At 40.1% G+C, this 19,848-nt stretch overlaps 3 protein-coding genes across 11 annotated transcripts in view; 1 reads left to right on the plus strand and 2 right to left on the minus strand.

The window, feature by feature from the left end:
* The window catches only part of RAD54B (RAD54 homolog B (S. cerevisiae)), a 62,529-nt gene extending 61,889 nt beyond the window's left edge, over positions 1-640 (minus strand). Inside the window, exon 1 of the mRNA XM_015282912.4 lies at positions 484-640. The gene's annotated coding sequence lies outside the window, so the exon portion shown is untranslated. The remainder of the gene's footprint in view (positions 1-483) is intronic.
* Positions 151-19,511, plus strand: RNF151 (ring finger protein 151). 9 transcript variants are annotated; one of them, XR_005857579.2, is made up of 11 exons: positions 151-384; positions 2,270-2,364; positions 4,640-4,753; positions 5,662-5,887; positions 7,106-7,245; positions 8,545-8,707; positions 10,238-10,358; positions 11,305-11,634; positions 12,020-12,186; positions 16,055-16,230; positions 19,350-19,511. XR_005857579.2 is itself a non-coding variant. In XM_046937895.1 (9 exons), exons 5-9 carry the CDS (start codon positions 5,682-5,684, stop codon positions 11,539-11,541), a joined length of 867 nt encoding a protein of 288 aa, XP_046793851.1. In that variant the 5' UTR covers positions 793-1,175; positions 1,756-1,819; positions 2,270-2,369; positions 4,640-4,753; positions 5,662-5,681; the 3' UTR covers positions 11,542-16,023. The 9 variants fall into 9 exon arrangements, 6 of the variants coding, with proteins under 6 accessions (XP_015138430.1, XP_004940006.1, XP_025003810.1 ...); XR_006938540.1 differs by lacking the exon at positions 12,020-12,186; XR_005857578.2 differs by lacking the exons at positions 16,055-16,230; positions 19,350-19,511 and having other exon boundaries at positions 12,020-16,023.
* KIAA1429 (protein virilizer homolog) overlaps positions 17,336-19,848 on the minus strand; it is a 28,484-nt gene continuing 25,971 nt past the window's right edge. Inside the window, exon 24 of the mRNA XM_418337.8 lies at positions 17,336-19,603. Within this exon, the coding sequence (XP_418337.3) occupies positions 19,446-19,603 (158 nt within the window). The 3' untranslated portion in view covers positions 17,336-19,445. The remainder of the gene's footprint in view (positions 19,604-19,848) is intronic.

Here is a 19,848-nt window from a genome sequence, read left to right on the forward strand (position 1 = left end):
ACTGATGTGCGCATGCGTGCTGCGCCCTGCGGGTCGGTAGCGCCGCAGCGCCACACACAACATGGCGGAGGGGTCGCGTCGGGGGCGACGCGCAGCCGTCAAGCACGACTGGCTGCAAAAGTAACCTCGCCCTTTTTGCGACAGCGGGCTGAGGGGCGGTGGCGGCAGCCCTGAGGGACTGAGACGGCGGCGGGAGGCCTGGGCGGGCTCGGCCTGTACACCCGCAACGGCCGTTACACCCGCAACGACTGTGTTGTGGCGCAGCTTGTGCGCACTGCCAAGGGACCGAGCGTTGCGCGGGGATCGGCTGCCGCGTGCGGGCCTGGTGCTGGGGAGCGCCGTGCCCGTGCTCGGAGGCCCCGAGGAGGCGGCGGGAAGATGCCGGTAGGTGGGGGCGGGGCGCTGCGCCGGTTGCTCTGAGGTGTGTGGGCCGGGGCAGCGCCCACCGTCAGCAGCCTGCCCGAACCTGGCCCCTTCTCTTACCTGTGCTCTAAATTAGTTGGATGGCTTAGACTTAGGAGCATAGAAGCTTGTGTTGCTCATACCCTGTCCTGCCCCACTTCCATGGTCACCGGAGCTTTTCCTGAGCCATTTACATGACAATCGAGTCAGAGTTTTTTCCGTGTTGCCTCTTGTCTGCACCGGGTGAGGTAAGGGCTGCGTTAAATGATCCACTGATTCGAGGCGGGAAGAGGAGGGAAGGTGAGAGGACATAAATAGAGGAAGGCTCGGCTTAGGCTGCTCCAGCAGTGCTGTCAGATACGGTTTTTGGCAGTTCACTCTTCAAACAGACTGCTTACCCAGTATGGTAGTGGTAGGAGTGAGAGCTTGTGCTCACACAGCTGAGGGGATGAGTCTTCTTTGGACACTAATGCTACCATAAACTGCTTTACAGTTGCACAAGGCATCCTGAAACGTAGCTTGAGGCTGGCTTCAAGCTTCGTGTGCCATGGGACAGCAGCTCCTGAAGGAATGAATTAGTATCTGTGCTGCTTTTGGCTGGGATGGAGTTAATAATGTTCTTGATAGCAGCTGGTAGGGTACTGTGGTTTGTATGTGTGATGAAAACAGTGTTGTTAACACATGGGTGGTTTAGTTGTTGCTGAGTAGCGCTTACACTGCATGAAGGTCTTTTCTGTTGCAGCTTGGAGCAGAGAAGGCTCTGGGGAGAGCTGGTAGTGGCCTTTCAGTATCTAAAGGGGGGCTACAAGAAAGAAGGGGACAGACTCTCTAGAAGGGTCTGTTGCGGTAGGGCAGGGGGAAATGGTTTCAAACTAAAAGAGGGAAAGTTTAGGTTGGATATAGGAAGAAAGATTTTTCTACAGTAAGAGTAGTGAAGCAGTGAAACAGGTTGCTCAGAGACATGATGGATGTCCTGTCCGTGCAGGCATTCAAGGTCAGGCTGGACCAGGCCCAGTGTACCTGATCTAGCTGTGGGTGTTGCTGTTTGTTGCAGGGGACTTTGACCAGGTGGCCTTTAAGGGGCCCTTCCAACTGAAACAATTCCATGATTCAGTTTCATACTGCCTCACCAGTGAGGAGCTGGAAGGGGGCACATCCAGGACAAATACTCAAACTGTCCAAAAGGATATTCCATGCCCATGGGGTTATGCTCAGCAGTAAAGCAAGGGTAGTGTTTGCCAGGGCTGCTGTTGTTCAGGGACTGACAAGCTCAGTTTGCTGGTGCTGAGCAATTCTATTTATGTTGCTTGTTTTCCTTGTTGTTTTTTTCTTAGTGTTCTGTTTTGTTTTTAGGGTTTTTTTCCTGGTTTTATTTGGCCTCAAACTGCTCCATTGGCCTCAAACTGCACCAGGGAAGGTTCGAGCTGGACGTTAGGAAATACTACTTCTCTGAAAAAGTGGTCAGGCACTGGAATGGGCTGCCCAGGGAGGTGGTGGAGTCACTGACCCTGGAGGTGTTCAAGGAAGGTTTGGATGTTGTGTTGAGGGACATGGTTTAGTGAGAACCATCGGTGATGGGTGAATGGTTGGACTGGATGATCCTGTAGGTCTTTTCCAACCTTGGTGATTCTATGATTTTTTCCTTATTAATTTGTCTTTATCTAAACCCCCACATATTCTCATTTTTACCTGTCCGATTATTTTGCTCTGGGGGAAGTAGGCAAGCAGCTGCATAGTGCTTAGCAGCCCACTGGGGTTAAGTTCCAGCACTGAGAGAGATTGGTGCATGTCAGAAGCTATGAAGAGAAAAATATATTTGAAACAGTGGAAAGAAAATAGCATGTAATGGTGTTTTTCTGCATTCCAGATTTGGTACCGACAGATTCCTGGTTTCCTTGGGGACAGCACTGCTGATAACTGCCAGGTGATGGGAAAAACTCAGGACCAGAGGAAGCAGACAAGGCAAGGTTTGGAAATGTTAGTGGAGTGTAAGAAGGTGGTGATGCCTAATGTAATTTCTAGGTACAAACAAAAAGGAATGTGAAATCTGTGAATTGTGGTAGAAATGGAAGAAGAGGTTTTGAGGTCAAAGAGAAAAGAGAAATTGCTTTAGAGGGAACAGAAATTGAAGATGATGATGTGTTGCAGTGAAAGTACTGAGTAAAGCCATCTGTACTGCTACAGTGTATGCCATCTACATCTGTCTGATATTCTCCCTGGTGTCTTGAAGATTGAGTGTTTGGGGATCAGCAGCGTGAGCAAGCTGTAGTTTGCAGCATCCCTAATTCCAGTAGAAAAGAATCCGTAGAATTACAGAATTACATAGAGTTCTCAGGACATGTCTTGTATGTCTGTGAAAGTTTTCTAAAAGCTGAATCCCCTGGCATCAACAAGCTAAATCAAAATGTGAGCCTTACAATTCAAATCATAGAACATACATGTTCCATTTAACAGTCCTCCAGCATAAACATACTGTATGTTTCAATGCTTTTGTCAGTACTGGGAGCTAGTACTTGGCTTCACAATCTGTTACTATTAGCATTGTTCTCCAGTTCCTAACTTCCCACTGTTCCCTTCTGTCTTCACAGTGACAGCTTTGTGCAAACATAGTGCTTGTTTTGTTTACCCTGAACTGGCACAGCCCTCAATTTCCTGTTTTTGCAGGAGAGCTCTAAAAAGCACACGGGGAAACAACAGCATGAAAAGAACTGTTTATCATCTTCATAATACAGTATTTTCTTGAGCACACTTTTCTAAAACATAAAACGTTCATGCTGTAACCAAAGGATTGGCATATCCGTGATGCCTACAGGTTTCATTTGTTTGTATCATGGATAGCAATGTAGCCAGAGAAGCACAGAGCTAAGTGCATTCTGAAATCTGATTGGGATCTTGTCAGGGGTCTGTGGATTGTACTGCATGCTGCTGTGGCTGTGCTGTAAGCATGCCAGTAGAAAGAAAACACAGTGTGGAAACTGTAGCAGGTGATGTGTTTCATATATGGTAACATAGGTGCTTGCTTGTGCTACATATGCTCACTGCAGGTTTTGTTAGCTTTAATCTTAGGGAGCACCCTGTTAACACAAGTAGCTCATATTCAGTGAAGGTATGTTTTGCTGCTCAGCTATGGCAGGTGTTCCAAATTCTGGGTTTATAATGTATTAATGAAAAGGAATTGCAAATTTGTTTTGTTTTTATCATAGAATAGAATAATAGAATTGCTCAGGTTGGAAAAGACCTCAAAGATCAAGTCCAACCGCAACCTAACCATACTACCCTAAGTTACAACAGTTATTTTATAAAACAAATCTGGCCACAAACACACACACACAATCTATTAAAATAGCACAGATTACATCTACGCTTCTTTCCCCACAATAAGGTCAGTGCCTTGGAAAGACTCCTCTCATCCTTACACTTGATCTGTGCTTGCAGAAAGGTCCAGTCCCACATTCAGTGCTCAGCCGCATATTTTACTTGGCTTTCTAGCAAGTTACATGAGTTAATTTGAGTTGATACCACACAGAAACGCTGCCTTTATTATTATGGTCATGGAGATTTCTTTCCTTCAGAGGAAAATATGACTTTAGTCCTTAGAGATCCGTGGTGTTCTTCAATGGGTCTGATTCCAGCTGAGAGCAACATAGATGAATAAATCAGATCTGCCTAGCTAACACAGATTCTCTTTGAATCTTATATTACAATAACTGGATATAGACTCTAGGGATTTAAGTGATGACTTCATTTGTAATTTTTTAAGTGAGCAATGTTAGTTACATTGTGTGTCAGAACAATGTTATTCATCAGTTCTGTGAACTTGACTGTGATTCTTCTGTTCTGAAAATGAGCTGTGTGTCCTGCCTGAATGAAGCTGGCTTAAATAAAGTTTCAAAACTGTAAAGAATATTATTTTACCAGATTTCAACTGCTTATTTGCAATATAACTGAATTCTGTTAACTTCAAGTCTACAAATGAATCTGTAAGGGTTTGAAATTAAATGCTGGCTGGGTGTTCATGTTTGCAATATGTGTCAGCATCAGTAATAACTAAAAGACTGATTTGTGTGTGTGTATGTGTATGTTTTTTTTTTCCTGGTCTAATCAGATCTCTTGTGTTGAATTGTAGGTTTTGAAAGCTATTAGGGCAGCATTCCATTCAACATCTGGCTGATTAAACATAGGACTCATTAACTTAGGAAGCACAACTGAGCCTTTTTCTTTCCAATTTTTCTCACAGGCATAATAAAGCAGTGAAGAGAAACTGAAGGAAGTACTGTATATCTTGCTGATGAGAAAACTGTTTCTGAAGTAATTTGGCAAACTGGGTGTGTATGTAGTAAAATCTAAAAAGGTAGGATATTCTCTTTTTTGGTTTTAGTTAAAAAGCCTCATAGCTAATTAAAAACTCTGTTCTGAGTTTACAAAGTAATTTTGTATGTTAGGGAGGAAGGCGAAATCTAACACTTAAGTGAGTTCTGTAGAGTTTTGGCAAATTCTAATAGGCTTCTCTTGGAAGGATTTTGGTGAAGATAGATTGCCTCTTAGTTCTTCTTCACAAAACTTTTAAATCGTTTTGAAAGGTACTCTGTTTTATAAAATAAATCCAGTAGGAGAGGAGATTAATAGCTCCTCATGATTTCAGGGCTAGCTGAAGTCTTGGCTTCTTTTTCTTCCTGAATAGTAAACATTTCTCTAGACACGTGGAGATTTTGTGCTGTTCTCCCTGGAATGAGAGTCTACAGCAATTAGAGAATCTTCATCTTCCTTTTTCCTTCAGTAAGAAAGCAATGTGTTAAGTCATGTGCAATTCAAAATGCAAAATGTGCTGGCTGATAGTACCACGGCTGTGGTTTGTGAAGTTACTGTTTTGTAAGTTTGTTACGCACTATAAAGAAGGCCTATATTATATAAATGGAATGCAAACACTTTTGAACTTATTTGGTATTTCTGCTTCAGGTAGAATTAGAGTAAATAGGAACTTCATGTTTCGTGGTGGCTGCTAGAAGTGTGTTTTGTAACAGAGCTTGGGATGCATCTACTGAAGTCTTTGCTTTCAGAATTCAGAAAATCTTGATATAAAATGAGGATGCTGACCCCCAGCAGTACAGTCCTCCAGTTCTCAATTAAATCTTGAAGTCTGTAGCATTTGCAAGTGTACCAGCTCTGTATTTCCTTTAAGATCTCCGTATTTCTAGAATTGCATCCAGGCTGTTGTGTATTGGATTCTGAACAGACTGCTTTATTTCTGTTTGTTAACAGGTTGAAAGTGTGTGGAAAGCATGGGTTACGATATCGAACGTTTTGTTGGCTATGTTAATGAAGGGCTCTTATGCTCCATCTGCCGTGATGTGTTGGAAGATCCACTACAGGCTCCTTGTGAACATGCTTTCTGTACTGCTTGTATACATGGGTGGCTTGTTCATCACAGTAACTGCCCCGAAGACAGACAAGTGATTGATGTGTCCGTGCTACGACCTTTGTACAGGTATACAGTAGTCTCACTGTATGTTGGAATTGTATGAATTTAGGATTTTTCAACTTTTCTTGCATAGATTCATCTCTTGTCACCTACTGTCACTCAAAGTTGTCTTTACCCAACATACCTATGGTAGAAGCTGATCACTTGCTTGAAACTATTAGCATTTTGTATTTGTTATAAGCAGCTTTTGAGATACTGAGATTTCTAAACAGAAAGAACACTTATTTTGTTTTCCACCTTTGCATATCTTGAGTGCAAGTTCTAGACACCTGTCTGGATGTTACTCTGAACATCTACAGCAGCAAAACTTTCCCAAACAGTTTTAGAGAAAGCAGGTTAAACAGTACCCATTATGTCTTCCAGGTTCTTCATAGAACCATAGAATGGCCTGGATTGAAAAGGACCACACTGATCATCCAGTTCCAACCCCCCTGCTATGTGCAGGGTCACCAACCACCAGACCAGGCTGCCCAGAGCCACATCCAACCTGGCCTTCAGGGCTGGGGCATCCACAACCTCCTTGGGCAGCCTGTTCCAGTGCATCACCACCCTCTGTGTGAAAAACATCCTCCTAATATCTCACCCAAACCTCCTCTGTCTCAGTTTAAGACCAATTTCCCCTTGTCCTATCACTCTGCACCCTCGTAAACAGTCACAGTAAACAGTTCTTGGGATTAACAGTCACTAAGCATTGTATATCTTTTATTTTTCTTTTTACTCTTATAATTGCTAGTAGTCACAGTTTTATCACTTAATACTGCTTGGTGTGTAACTCCTGTATTGTCTGTTTTACTCAGATTAAGTAATGTTGTGTTTAAAATCTTCAGCCACGGGCATTGGGTTAACTCCACTACTAAGGAGGGTATTGAGAGTTTAACTGTGTGGAAAGTGGAAGTATACCGTAGGCAGTGCCAGTGAAAGAGTAGCCAAAGTGTTTGGGAATACTTGCTAAAGTAGTGCAAAGAGCTGAAAATAGTCAAAAATAATAATTTGTTTGCACATTTAATTTTGGCAACTGAATTTTCCATTTAATATTGTTTATTTTCTTAGCTTGTTCGTTTCCAAAATTGTCAGTTGAATGCTTAGAAATGTACATATATGGAAACTGATTCTTGGCAAGTTTTCCTGATTACAATTAGAATCTTAATTTGTCCTCACACAGTGGAAAATTCAATTTTTTTCAATAATTTTCTGCCTTAAGAACAATTTTTTTTGTGTGCATAGATATATGAAAAATGATCTAAATCGTCTTCAACTACATTGCAAAAACAGAGAGTATGGCTGTGAAATGGTTTGCTCTCTGGAGTCTATAGACCGGCACGAGAGGGAGTGTGAATACAGTCAGATACCGTGCTCCAATGCTGGTGAGTAACAGTCGAAGAAGTTCATCTTTTCTGTTCAGCAAATACGTCTTTTTCCATCTTTCTGTCAGCAGAATGGTAATAGTGGCCATTGATTTTTAAATGGAAATTTAAAGCTTTATTGTGATCTGCTCTTTGCAGCAGACTTTTCTGATGAAAACTCCTTACCCATTTATGGCAGTCACAGCCATTAGCAACAAATTCTCATCCGAGAACTAACCAAAATGAAGGAGAGCAGAGAATCTGAAATTTATGAAGATTGAGCAGCACGTTTGTGTAGCTTTCTGTCAGTTTGTCAGGTTGTCATTCAGTGTCAGTGGTTCATTAAAATGTGACATTCTACTTCTGTTACACTGATTTGAACAGCTGGTTTTCCTGATGCATCTGCAGCCACGCACCATCTCTTGACTTTAACAGAAAAGTATCCTGGGAATGGGATTTTTTAACTAAATTTTTAGTAGAGTTGATATGTTTATATTAAGGTCTCTGAAGCAAACCTATGCTTCCCAAGGAAGAAACATACTTCTAGAAATAAGTGTACTGTTAACAATTTCCCAGCTGATTTTATTCAAAATGTTATGTGTTTCTAGAAAAACTTAGTATCTGATTGAAGATGTTAAGAGCATAGTTAAGTCTGCCACTGTAATTAATTGGGAGGATTTTGAGGTGCTACAGTTGCTCCATGAGAAGTTAGAAGTCTCAGCAGTGACTGTTGCAAATGCACCTTTTACTTTCTACAGAAACAGCAATGCTTAACGAGCTGCTCCATCTTTCTCTGTTGTATGGTACCAACGGGTGAGCACGTGTAAATCTCTCGTGGTCTATTGTACAGACACAAAAGTAACCAGTGGTCAGGAAAAGTCTCACCCACTGTTGTACAACCTGTCCTTGGACTCTTTTTTTTCTAAATTTGATACGTTATTTATTTATACATTTATGTTCTTCATCCATCCCATTCATTACAAGCTGCTAGTCTTGGCCTGTCATCAAAGTTGTCATTACTGAAGTTGCTTTAATGCCAGACCAGTGGCAGAAATCTTTACAAAAGATACTCCCTTCTTAATTAACCAGTAAATGTCTTAATAAGAGTTTTTAAGAGCCTGTATTATTAGTAGTGCGTGTGTTATAACTATTGTACTTTATGTTCTAAAGAATATGCTTTTTCTCACCTTTCAACAGACTGACAGTTGCTTATCTCAGGATATTACAACTTCATTACTCACTTAAATGGTTATGTTGGGATTAATGAAAATGCTTCTGTTAGTTATAAGTGGTTGGCTTATCTTCTTGTTCCCTCTTCAGGCTGTACAGTTCAGATTGAGCGACGTAACCTTGATGGCCACCTGGCAGTGTGTGAATATCGGAGCCGGGAGTGCCCCAATGGTTGTGGTTACACCATTCTCAGCGCAGAAGACACACAGCATAATTGCGTAGCAGAGCTGAGAACTGAGCTAGAACTACTTCGGTACACATCTTCTGTTTCTTTGATGTTTGTGTTTGTCTGGGCCTAAAATCACTGCATAAAGCACTTCACATTGCTAGCACTGGATTCTGGTATGTGTTAAATAGTCCTTTAATCAATTAATACTAGAGGCACAGGGTATTATTTGTCTGTCCAGGCTTAAATTCTTGCTGTTTTGATTGTTTTTTTTTCTGTTACTTATTTGTCCAAGTTATTATAAACCTGAAATACCATTGGTTGCAGCTGAACAAAGCTGAGCTGACTATATTAACTGACAAAATACCTCCCAAGAACTGGACGGAAGTTAGCAATTTCCTTTTTCTGTTGGTGTGATATAGACCCAAATCCCCATTGTTTAATTATTTCGTTTCAATTTTTACACATTGTCCTGAAGATAAAAATGTCTTGATTAGTTTGTTAGGTACAGACCAGTAGATTTATGTAAACAGGAGGGGAGTCAACTCTTTGCAAGGGCAGGTAGTAGCAGGACAAGGGGAAATGATTTTAAGTCGAAGGAGGGAAGATTTAGGCTGGATATGAGGGGGACGTTCTTTACTATGAGAGTGGTGAGGTGCTGGAACAGGCTGCCCACAGAGGTTGTGGATGCCTCATCCCTGGAGGTGTTCAAGGCCAGGTTGGATGGGGCCCTGGGCAGCCTGGTCTAGTATTAGATATGGAGGTTGGCAGCCCTGCCTACATCAGATGATCCTTCAGGTTCGTTCCAACCCAAGCCATTCTATTATTTAACTTCATAGAATCTTATTTATAATTTTGATTAAAACCATGGCCTAACTGTTGGTCAATGTGAATCTTCTTACCATAAGCATTCTCTTATTTCCTCTTATATGTTTCTGTAGCTTTTCCTTTCCATGTTATTCCATCTAGGCAGTTCTTGGTGCATTTTTTTTGTTTCTTTGCTTGTTGGGTGTTTTGTTGTTTTGTTTTTTTTTTCCATGTTTCCTTCCTATTTTTAATCTTTCAACTCTGTACGTCTTGTGCTCCTGAATGTTGCTGTGCAGTCTGGCTCCAGTTCATTTTAAGGTCATTGAGATGTGAGGAATTCAGGTACCTGGTTACTGAACTCAAAAGGTTAATGTAGTAACAGCAAATGTTTGGCAGTTGATGTGTACGTGATCAGATTATGACAGGTACTGCTGCCATTTATTGTCTCCTGTAAAAGTGACAAGGTGACATGTTTAGCTGTACAGTAATATTCACACTTCTTTTTTTATCCTGACTACATATGCTTAGAAATAAGCATATACTACAGGCAATAAATTATTTAAAGTTATAAATATCTGATCTCTAACTCATACAATTACTTCATGAATGTGATATGTTTGTCCCCTATAATACTGTATGATCAGCAACAAGAATGTGTCACTGAAGACAATTTATGGATGATAGTATCGTGTCTCCAGAGAGATGTCCTGTACAGATCAGGCTGGCTGGCTGCAAGAGAGCTTTGTGGAATTTGAAATATTTTTTTTCACCCATGTTAACAAGGCTTAAAAAGGAGAAATACATTTTTAGGTCAGAAATGATCTGCAGAGTGGAGGAAGCAAAGCATGAGATGGAGTCAAGATTAGATTCACAAAGAAGACATATGGTCCAAAAAGAGAGTGTTCTGCAAAATGAAATTGAAGAGCTCAAGGTGAGTATGGTCTTTTCCTTCCCCAACCCCCTTACAGCAGTGTAGCAATTTGCTCTCCCAGAAAGAGTCTTCTCTTCTTTAAGTACAGAGACTCAGAGGCAAGTTTTATGAAATATAGAAAGCAAAACGTGCTAGCACAGCACTTTGTCTGGGCTAATCAGCTCTGTTGGGAAGCAGACTCAGTGTTGGTTTTATGCAGTTTATCTACTTCAAATTAATTTGGAGCTAGCCTGAATATCTCTGTACAAGAACTGCATTGTTTGATGAGCACATAACCTGTCAGCAAATAATTTTTATAGTCTGAAACTAGGGCACACGTCACAAATCAAATGTAATTAAATAGCCAGCCCCTTTTTTAGTGCTGTTCAAAGTGTCTTAATCCAGTGCTGACACAGAGCCCTACTACAGACAATAGTGTTTACCCTGTAGTTCAGCTGTGGTCAAAAGGTTGGAAAGCTGCAGTATAAATCGAATCAAATAACAAGGAAGGCTATGTTATCTTTTGATACATCTAATTCTTATTATGTCATGGAATCGTGATTATTAAAGCCCAAAGCAATGAAAATGCTTTAGAATTTTTCTTTTTCAAGGATTTAAAAATAAAACTAAGTAAGAATGTATCTGAACATAACCAAAATGTTACTGTGCTTGGGGCCTTGAGGTAAGAAGTGAAAGGAGCAACCAGGTAAATCCACACACTGAAAATATTTCATAAGAAACTTTTTGCACTTGGAGGAAAACTTTGGGAATTTTTGAGAAAAGGCCGTCTTAGAAGGTCAGTGCTGGACTGTGCCTTAAATTGTTCACATTTCTTCTGCTAACAAAACCAGTAAATGATTTCAACGTTGTTAATTTATAATCCATTACCCTGTGTGCATGACCAATTCAACATTGTTGCACCATCGTTAGAAAAGTTCACTTATTGATTGTAAATTGATACTTACAGAGTCAGATGTCACGAGTGATGTCAGATGTACGCTCCCTCATGGCTGCAGAGAGACAGCATCGACAAGAACTGGAGCAAGCAGAGCTGGAGAAACGGGAGCTAATGGAGCTGCTGAGGGGGCTGCAGAAGGACTGTCGCTTAAGTACTGCAGAAGGAAGCAGGAAGACAACAAACTTCCGCCCCCTGACTCGACTAGAGAGTGCAAAACGAAAACCTAGGGAAGTTACAGTTATCTAAGTACAAATAAGCTCAAAAAGCATTTTCTTCTAGTTTCTGTGACCATCTGGCAAGCTTTTCTACTCTCCGTGAGTGATTGGTAAATTATTTCTGGTATGCTCACTTTCTTTTTAAAAACTTTCATTCCTATTGGGTCATAGAAACAAATGGGAGAGTTTTTTCTTACAGAGTATGGACCGTTAAACCCAGTAAGTTATAAAGACACTTTCAGCTGTGTGTTATCATAAAGAAAGGGGAAATTATTTGATTTGTATCTCTTCAGTGTGTCATTTATAGAACTATTTCAAGCCTGACAACCAGAACAAGTCAAAGATACCTAAAGATTCTTTCCTTTCCAATCCATTATTGTCCAAGTCTAGTTTATGCATATACTTGAAAAAGAAAGAAAATGTGATTATTGGTAATGACGTTTGAGATCTCATTAATTTTGGGAGAGTCAGTAATACAAGTTAATGGATTTTTTTGTTTGTTTACATAGTCTGCAGGAGGTACATGAGGCATATTTCGAAGGTGAAAAGAAAGCACTTTAAATTCTAATTCTTCTGCTGTGTAAGAGCTTCAAGTGAGGATGACTTAACCTCAGAGCTTCTCTGACTTCCCAGGCTTGAGAGATACACACTTAGGAGATACGTACCAAAGCCCAAGGTAATAGCATCCCCTAAAAACTTCTGTATAGATCTGTGTGCAACTTGGGGTTCGTGGGAAAAGGCCTTGCATTTTATGTAATTATTTGGAGATTTTTTTATGTGAAAGTATCAGATTTCTACCAGGTCCTTTAAACCTAAGTTCAGTCCATTGAGTACTCTTTAAGAAATACATACGTACTTTGAGTACCTAATTTTCTTTTGGGAGGTTTAAGGCTACTTGTACCTTAATATCCACAGCAGAGGGCTATTTGCACAATGGCTACTTGGAATGTTTTTATTAGGGCTCAAGTCTGCAGCTGTGTAAGAGTTAGGACTTTACAACAGATGGACAAATACTGAATTAAGGGGTCACATGCCTATAAAGACTGTAATATTCATGAGAAATCTGTACAGTTTGAAGACTCTTCCCTATACTTCTCACGAAGCCTGTTAGTGTTGATTTCAGTACTATAACTAAGCCATATTCTGTCTTCTGGTGCAGCTCTTCAGTGGAGTAACTAGGGAAGAACCTGGCCTCCTGCTTACTGACTACATTAAATCAGTTTTCAGGAAAACTGAGTGCAGACACAACAGTCTTAATAAACCCCTTCTGTAGAAAACATATACATATATCTGTGTCAAATTTTCTCTCACTCAGAACAGCACTTTTATGGCTAAAACCATAACCAAAGAGGGAGACTGCAACCTTCTTTAGCACAAACATTACGTGAGAAGGATTTGTGGTCAGTTTTCTTAATTTTGGGCATTAATAAATCCTTCTGACCTGCTTTTCCTTCAGTACAGCTGAAACAACTGCACACATCTTCCATTTTTATGCATTTAAAGCTAACAAGTAATTCTCCTGTAAAGGTTTTCTTCTGTTTTCTGAAGCTATTCACAGGAAGAGCTATGACCAAATATTTATTTGGTTCTCACTTTACACTTTATATCCTAGGTTGAACCACAGTCACTGACAGTATTTAGGTCGTTATCAGCAGTCTCTTCCAGTGCATGACATACACCTCTCTTAAGCAGCCATACTGAACAAAGTGAAGCAGTAGCTATAATTTGGGAAAATTCACACCAAACATTCAGTGGTCAATTCCCATATATCAGTGTGCATATTAGAGCTGTAGATAGAAACTAAGAATGCTTTTATTATCTCGTGTTCTAGTTAAGAAAGCTTTTAGTGTCTGTTTTTTTCCTTTGGTGCCTGTTCACACTAACATTCGCACTAATTTTGAAGCTTCTTAGCAACATCAGATTTCATGCTCTTAGTAGCAGTATGTTTGCAGGATGTGCTTTTCTGTGTTCTGTAATTGTGTGGTTGTGTGATGTGACTTCAACTATCTTGCTTAATGTGAAAGAAGAAAATTCCTTCAAAATCCTGCGGAACTCAGATGAGCTGGATCACCCTTCCTGAATTGGAGTGCAGTAATAATATCTTCCATTCTGAACACTAAAAACAAGGAACTAACTTTGTGCTTTTCTCTTAGCAGGAGCTCTGTGTTTGTTCTAAGAATTTCACCCACTGATTTTATCACTGAATTCCTTCTAGGAAGAAGAAGGAGAAAGGGTTTATTTAATATTTGCTTAGCAGTTGGGCTACTGTTTGTCCCCTAAGTGACACACATGGAGTTATGTGAGAAAACACATCCCAGGAGGCAAGGACTGACTTTCTGCTGCACAATCTATGGAGCTTCTATTTGCTAGCTCTGGGGGTCTGAACCAGTGTTAAAATGGGGCAATGCTTTGAGCCCACTTGCTGCTGGAATGACCTATCAGCTTGGGTCTCCTTGAGCTGAAAGCAAGCACGTAGGTATTTTAAATGGGGTTATACTTGCTGATACCTTTGGTTCCTTCCAGTTATTTAAGACTGATCCTGCTCCTCAATGATGGTAACTTGTCTGCACTTCAGATGTTCCTCTACTAGGGAACCACACACAGGGCAGTGTATGTTAAACACAGTCATCATTTTTACCTGTTCCTTAAGATTAACTAGACTGAAATGAAACAGCCCATTATAATAATATCTAGTTTTACCTTTTCCAGTCTCATGTATTACACAGCTGATAGTAGCAGCTAGCAGAAGCAAGGAATTTTTTATTCTTTTTGTCAAATTCTTATGAAAGGATTAAGTAAGGATCCAAATATTGTAGTAGATATTGTAAGTGAAGGTGCTCACTTAGAAGTGCTTCTTGTGACTGGGAACAAGGATGTTAAATATTCTCATAGTACATCACAATGCAACGAATTCCATTTCCTCACAGTTGGAACTGTGCTGAGAGCACATTGAACAGTTACTCGAGTGGACCAGTAGCCGTGCAAGCAGCTGTACTTAGCAGCTACAACAGAGAGCAAAGGCTGGGGAGGAGGGAGACTGGAAAGAACTGCAGGCTTTGTGCCTGCAGAAGCTCAGCCTGAGAGCAGTGATGCAGCAACAACAGCCTCTGCAGCAGCTGGCTTACCAACACAGATTGCTGCCTTGGGGCATCGCAATTAATGTACCATTAGAATGAAAGGGAGATTAAGTCTTTGTTCCCAACTAAATGCAATAGTACCAAACCTGCAAGAATCTCAGACGAAACTCAGAGAGAGCAAGTTATTAAGTGAGATTACAAGGAGCAAGTCCTTATCCTACATTAAATCGGGTGAAAATGAAAGTAAGGATGTATTTAAAGAAATTAACACTTTTAAAAGTGAGTGGAAATGTTTGGCTTTGACAGAAAGGTCAACATTTACCTATTTATTCTGAAGGCTTGTAAGATACCACTTAAAATGATTTTGAAATTAGTTCCCTTAAACTGATTTCTCCACTTGAGTGATCAAACTCAAGCCAAAATATTACTTCCTCTGTTTCCTTCATGGTTAAAGCTACATTTTCATTCTCCTGCACGCCTCCCAAAGCAAAGCTTGTCAGTGGTCTCAGTCAGAGCTGAACCACTGCTCCTACGATTACTTTACTTGGAAATTGGGAGTGCTTCTGTTAAGTTTAGCTGACTTAAAATGGAGAACCATGCATCTGAGTCAGATACAGGAGTTGCAAAGCAGAACTCTGCTGGCCTTGCTCATAAAGATGACAGGTTTTAGTACAACTCTAGTGCTAGATTAACAGTCCTTTATGAGGTTTGCTTAACACTACAGAATCACAGAATGGCTGAGATTAGCTTGGACCTTTGGAAGCCATCTGAACTAAGCCCCTGTTTAAGCATGGAACGCCCAGAGCAGAGTGCCCAGGGCCATATCCACAAACGCAGGAGTCTCTTGTCAGGGCATAAGGGAATGGAATGACACATACAAGCAAAATACCAAATACAGTGGAGAATTCTGCCTGGGATGAAGTGTTTAAATCTGAAATGCTTTTAAGCATTAGGTTCTTTTTAGAAATTCAGTGCGTTAATAGACCTCAGTTCCTACAACATGTAATAGAGACAGTCTCACAAATTAAATTTTCCAGACGTTGCCCTCTTGGATGTTTCTGGTATGGTGCTTTTCTGCAGCTGTCTTACTTAAAAGTGCTGGATAGTATTTAAAAGGAGCAGTGCTGGCCTTTCCTTTCTTGTGTACTGCTCACAGGACGAAGTACGGTAGGTCAGGGAGATTTTACCACAGATAGATGCCTTTATAAAGACCTACAATTCTATGCAACTTTATATATAAACAAATAAACATTGAATTGTCTTCCAGCATTATGGTTCACTGCCAGCCTAGTTACATTTTCTACCTTTATAAAGACAAGGATAAAACAGTGCTTAACAGACCTTAATCTCTAGTCTGTAAAAGAAACAGTATTTGTATCACTTTGGAGTAGAGTTTGTATAAAAGTTGAACTAATAAAGGGTTATACCACAATTAATGCAACTTTTGTTCATTTCTTTCTGTTACAGAATTTTGAGTATCTGCTTGATCAGATGAAATAGGGTACTTCAGCCATGCTGTATGCGCAGCACAGGCAGCCATGAAGAAGCTATGATACACAGTCAGTGCATTAGAGCAGTTAAGACTATATCTACCAGAAGCTCAGCGTTTTGCCAAACAGAGGGAAGACACAGCAATAAACAAAGTAAGCATTTGCTCAAACAGTAAAACCCTTCCAATGATTTTTTTCTCCAGCCTGAACACATGGTTTCTGAATAGTGCAGCCCTTTATGAAAGAGAGAAGAGCTAGCAACTGGACTACAGAATGTGAGAGTCCAGTTCTGCAAAGAACAGCATGATAACAAACTGGCATACAGGGAAAAATGAATTCACCATCCATTAAGTAAAGAATCTCATCCTTAATGCAAGTTTTTTGTACTTGCTACAAAAACCCATTTGGGCCATGGTCATATAAGAACAGGAAAAGTCAGAAGTTGTAAGCTAGATATGTATGTATACTAGATGTATATAAGTCTAGTGGTTGGCAACCTTGCACATAGCGGGGGGGCTGAAACTAGATGATCACTGTGGTCCTTTTCAACCCAGGCCATTCTATGATTTGTTCTATGATTTGCTTAAATATTGGCAGTCAGGATACAGGGCACTCCAGAGCATGATTTAGTTTCATACAGCACTCTGTATCATCTCAAACACATTCTGTTACCTGATGGGAGTAGTTAGTTATCCAGCAGGGAAAAGGCTGAAAACTTGCATATGACAACTACAGGTGGTATTTGCTCATATCCTGCAGATAGCACACTTGTCTGCCTAGGCACAGCCATATTTCAGGCAGTACAGAATAATAATAAGAGCTGTACAGCTGCTGAAGATTTGGGAAACTTGTCTCACCCTTATCCTGCAATATATGCATTTGACTGTGCTTGAGTGGTCCGTTAACTGAACCAAGGCAATTCTTCCAAATTTCAGCTGGCAGAACAACCATTAATGACCATCTCCTTTCCTTACCCAACTCCTGGGACATGGTCTGTGTACTCAGCCCCAGGACATAGGAGGAAGCATGGTATCACACTGTGGATCTGTTCCACATTCTTGCTCATCCCGGCTGTTTTGTTCATTGCATGGGTGTACAACTGCTGAAGAGTGTTCTGACACTGGCATTAGCTCCACTTAGGAAACAGAACTTGAACGCTTATTTTTGGGCATGGTATAAAAAGCAAAATTTAATGCTTAGAATGTTATTTACTCATGGGAGGATTCCAGTTTAAAAGAGTCAAACCAAATAAGGAGCATTATTTCAAGTTGAATTTATCCAAGAAAGGAACCACTTTGCATCAAAGGGCTACAGAGTTCATTAACAAAAAAAAAAAAAACACTCCTTTTTCAAGTTTAACTAAATTTACAGATTGCATAAATCTTAAAGAACGTAACCAACCCTTTGCTTCTTCCTAGCTTGAAAATATTAGTGTGACATGCCATATATTTTAAACTTTCAAGAACAAGTACTGTAAATGTACATATTTATTCCATGCCTGACACTTTTCATTTCAAATTCCCTGACAGAAAACAAATGATTCATATCCCTGCTAGTTTCAAACACAGTAAAGTTTTTTTAAAACATCAGAAACCTTAAACACGTGGTCTGAAGGAGTTGACTTGAAAAAAATATTTATGCTGTGCTCCTTAACAAAATAGCATTGATACCTGTAATGCCTGAGAGCTCCACCCATTTTAGTCATTACAATCGCATCGTTAGTAAAATGGCATCTTGCTGTTATTTTCACCATTCAGAAAGCTGTGTGACTTCGCATCATTTTTTTGTTTATGTTTGTTCATACAATGACAAAAATATGTATTTTTGTGAATGAATATTATTCCCTATGAGTGCACCCAGACAGTCAGTAGGAGCTCACCACTTCCTTGGGTTACTGTCAACTGACTTTGTGCCAGCTCATCAGCTCACAAACCACGGGATGTTATAGCCCAAAGTCTCCCCCAGTCAGTCTGCTCAACTGGGGCCTGTGATTCAGGTAAAAGCCATCCTGATATAGCCAACCCACACAAAGCCAAAAAAAAAAAATCAATTTAAAGTGTGATCATACTACAGAAACACTTGAAATAGGTTGTTCATGACACTAAGCAGGTTAGCTGTCCAAAGTAAGTCACAATTACTTAAAACATTATAACTGTGCCTTACATAACTGCATGAAGACCCCTTTATAGCACTTCTGTAACGCCAAGAGACCAAAACATAAGTGACAAGTGACAGTTAATGGACAATGAAGCTCATATTAAAAAAGTACATGGCCTTTAAAAGAACTACTACTCCTCACCCCGCACAACTGAGAAGGAACGCAAATATGTAAACATGTTCCATCAGTCTATGAGTATAACATGAAATTAAATTCAGAGGTGAATCTACTGGTAACACTTTCCACGACTCCCACTTGCAAAAGTTTTGCTCTTTGCAATATACCTGTCTATGAATTACAGAAATAAAAATCCAAGCTATCCTATCTTTTCAAAGGGAAGTTTTAGTATTACTGCTTCACGATGTGGTTGTTCAGTCTTCACATGAATCTATGCCCTTTCCTTAGCTGCTAAGTCAGCAGATGGACAGGCACTGATTACCTCCAGGCTCTCTGGCAGTATGGGTATCTTGCTGTTTAACCACAAAGCATTATCTGTTTTTAACAAAATAACATTTATGCTCCCTAGTGCATGAACTGGAATTTTAAAGGGAATTCTAGGATGCTGTCTTATTCTCACCCAAGGCAGTGACAGATTTTCTATGAATTTTAACGGGTGCAAGATCTTGCTCAAGCTAACCACATTACCAAAAATGTACAAAAAAACCTATATAAATTAATCCATGAAAGAATACAAACATAACTGTTATTTCAGTCAATCTTCTATCACCTGCTACAACTTCTCTTGGATGTACCTCAATCGTTAAGAACCGAGACCAGCTAAAAAAGGGCTAGTGGCTCTAAACCTGAGAGAAAAAACTAAAGTTGTCTTACATACATTTATATAGAATTTTCTTGCAGTAATAAGTCACACACAGAACATATGTACCTTGCTTTTGGCACAATTAATACTTTAGAAGTCTTTCAAGGCTTAACTCAACGAGGTTCTTTACCGAACAGTCTACTGTCCACGAAAAAAGTAAAACATTCTTTCCAAAGGAACAAAAAAAAATATACAATTGTACACAAAAAAAGTCTTGAATTTTATTGAAATTTCAAGTCTTGTATCAAACAAAAACTTCTCTTCAGACAAAAATATTCTCTTGGTGTCCTCCAGATGCCCAGCAACTCTGAATTGGTCCTTCAGTGCCTCCGTTTGCTTTGTCATCTTCACAGAAGTCCCTGTGGTTGGGCTGTTCCATTAGGTGTCATTTTATCGTGTGAAGGAACGTACATGACGACCTCTTCCACTGCCTCCACTAACAAACTTCCCTCTTGAGCCACCACTGCTACTACTATTAGCACTTGTCCAAGATGGTCCAATTCCTCCGCGGCCTCTGGAAGCACGATCGCGAGGACTCGGTCGGTAGCCTTAAAGCAAAGAAAAGTATACTCAGTTGGAAAAAAAAGGAAAAAAAAAAAAAAGCCTAGGTGCAGCAGGTGCTGTGAAAGCACAGGAAACAAAAACAAGACGAGACACAAACCGGGTTTGTTTTCTCCTTTTAATTTTCACCTTTCTTTTAGGCCAGCATTTTTGTTTTGATTGGTTCTAAAATTACCGTGTAGTTATGAAGACAACTGAATTGCAAAAATCTGAATGCAAAGTTAAGGTTCTG

The sequence above is a fragment of the Gallus gallus genome, chromosome 2 (genome assembly GCF_016699485.2).
Source record: "Gallus gallus isolate bGalGal1 chromosome 2, bGalGal1.mat.broiler.GRCg7b, whole genome shotgun sequence".
Taxonomy (NCBI): Eukaryota; Metazoa; Chordata; class Aves; order Galliformes; family Phasianidae; genus Gallus; species Gallus gallus.

Bases quoted from the DNA above. Each gene is read 5' to 3' on its own strand.
- RNF151 (XM_015282944.4), top strand. From the start codon at position 5,682: ATGGGTTACGATATCGAACGTTTTGTTGGCTATGTTAATGAAGGGCTC. The intron at 5,888-7,105 runs GTATACAGTAGT...TTGTGTGCATAG, and splicing joins GTGCTACGACCTTTGTACAG to ATATATGAAAAATGATCTAA. The intron at 10,359-11,304 runs GTGAGTATGGTC...TGATACTTACAG, and splicing joins ATGAAATTGAAGAGCTCAAG to AGTCAGATGTCACGAGTGAT.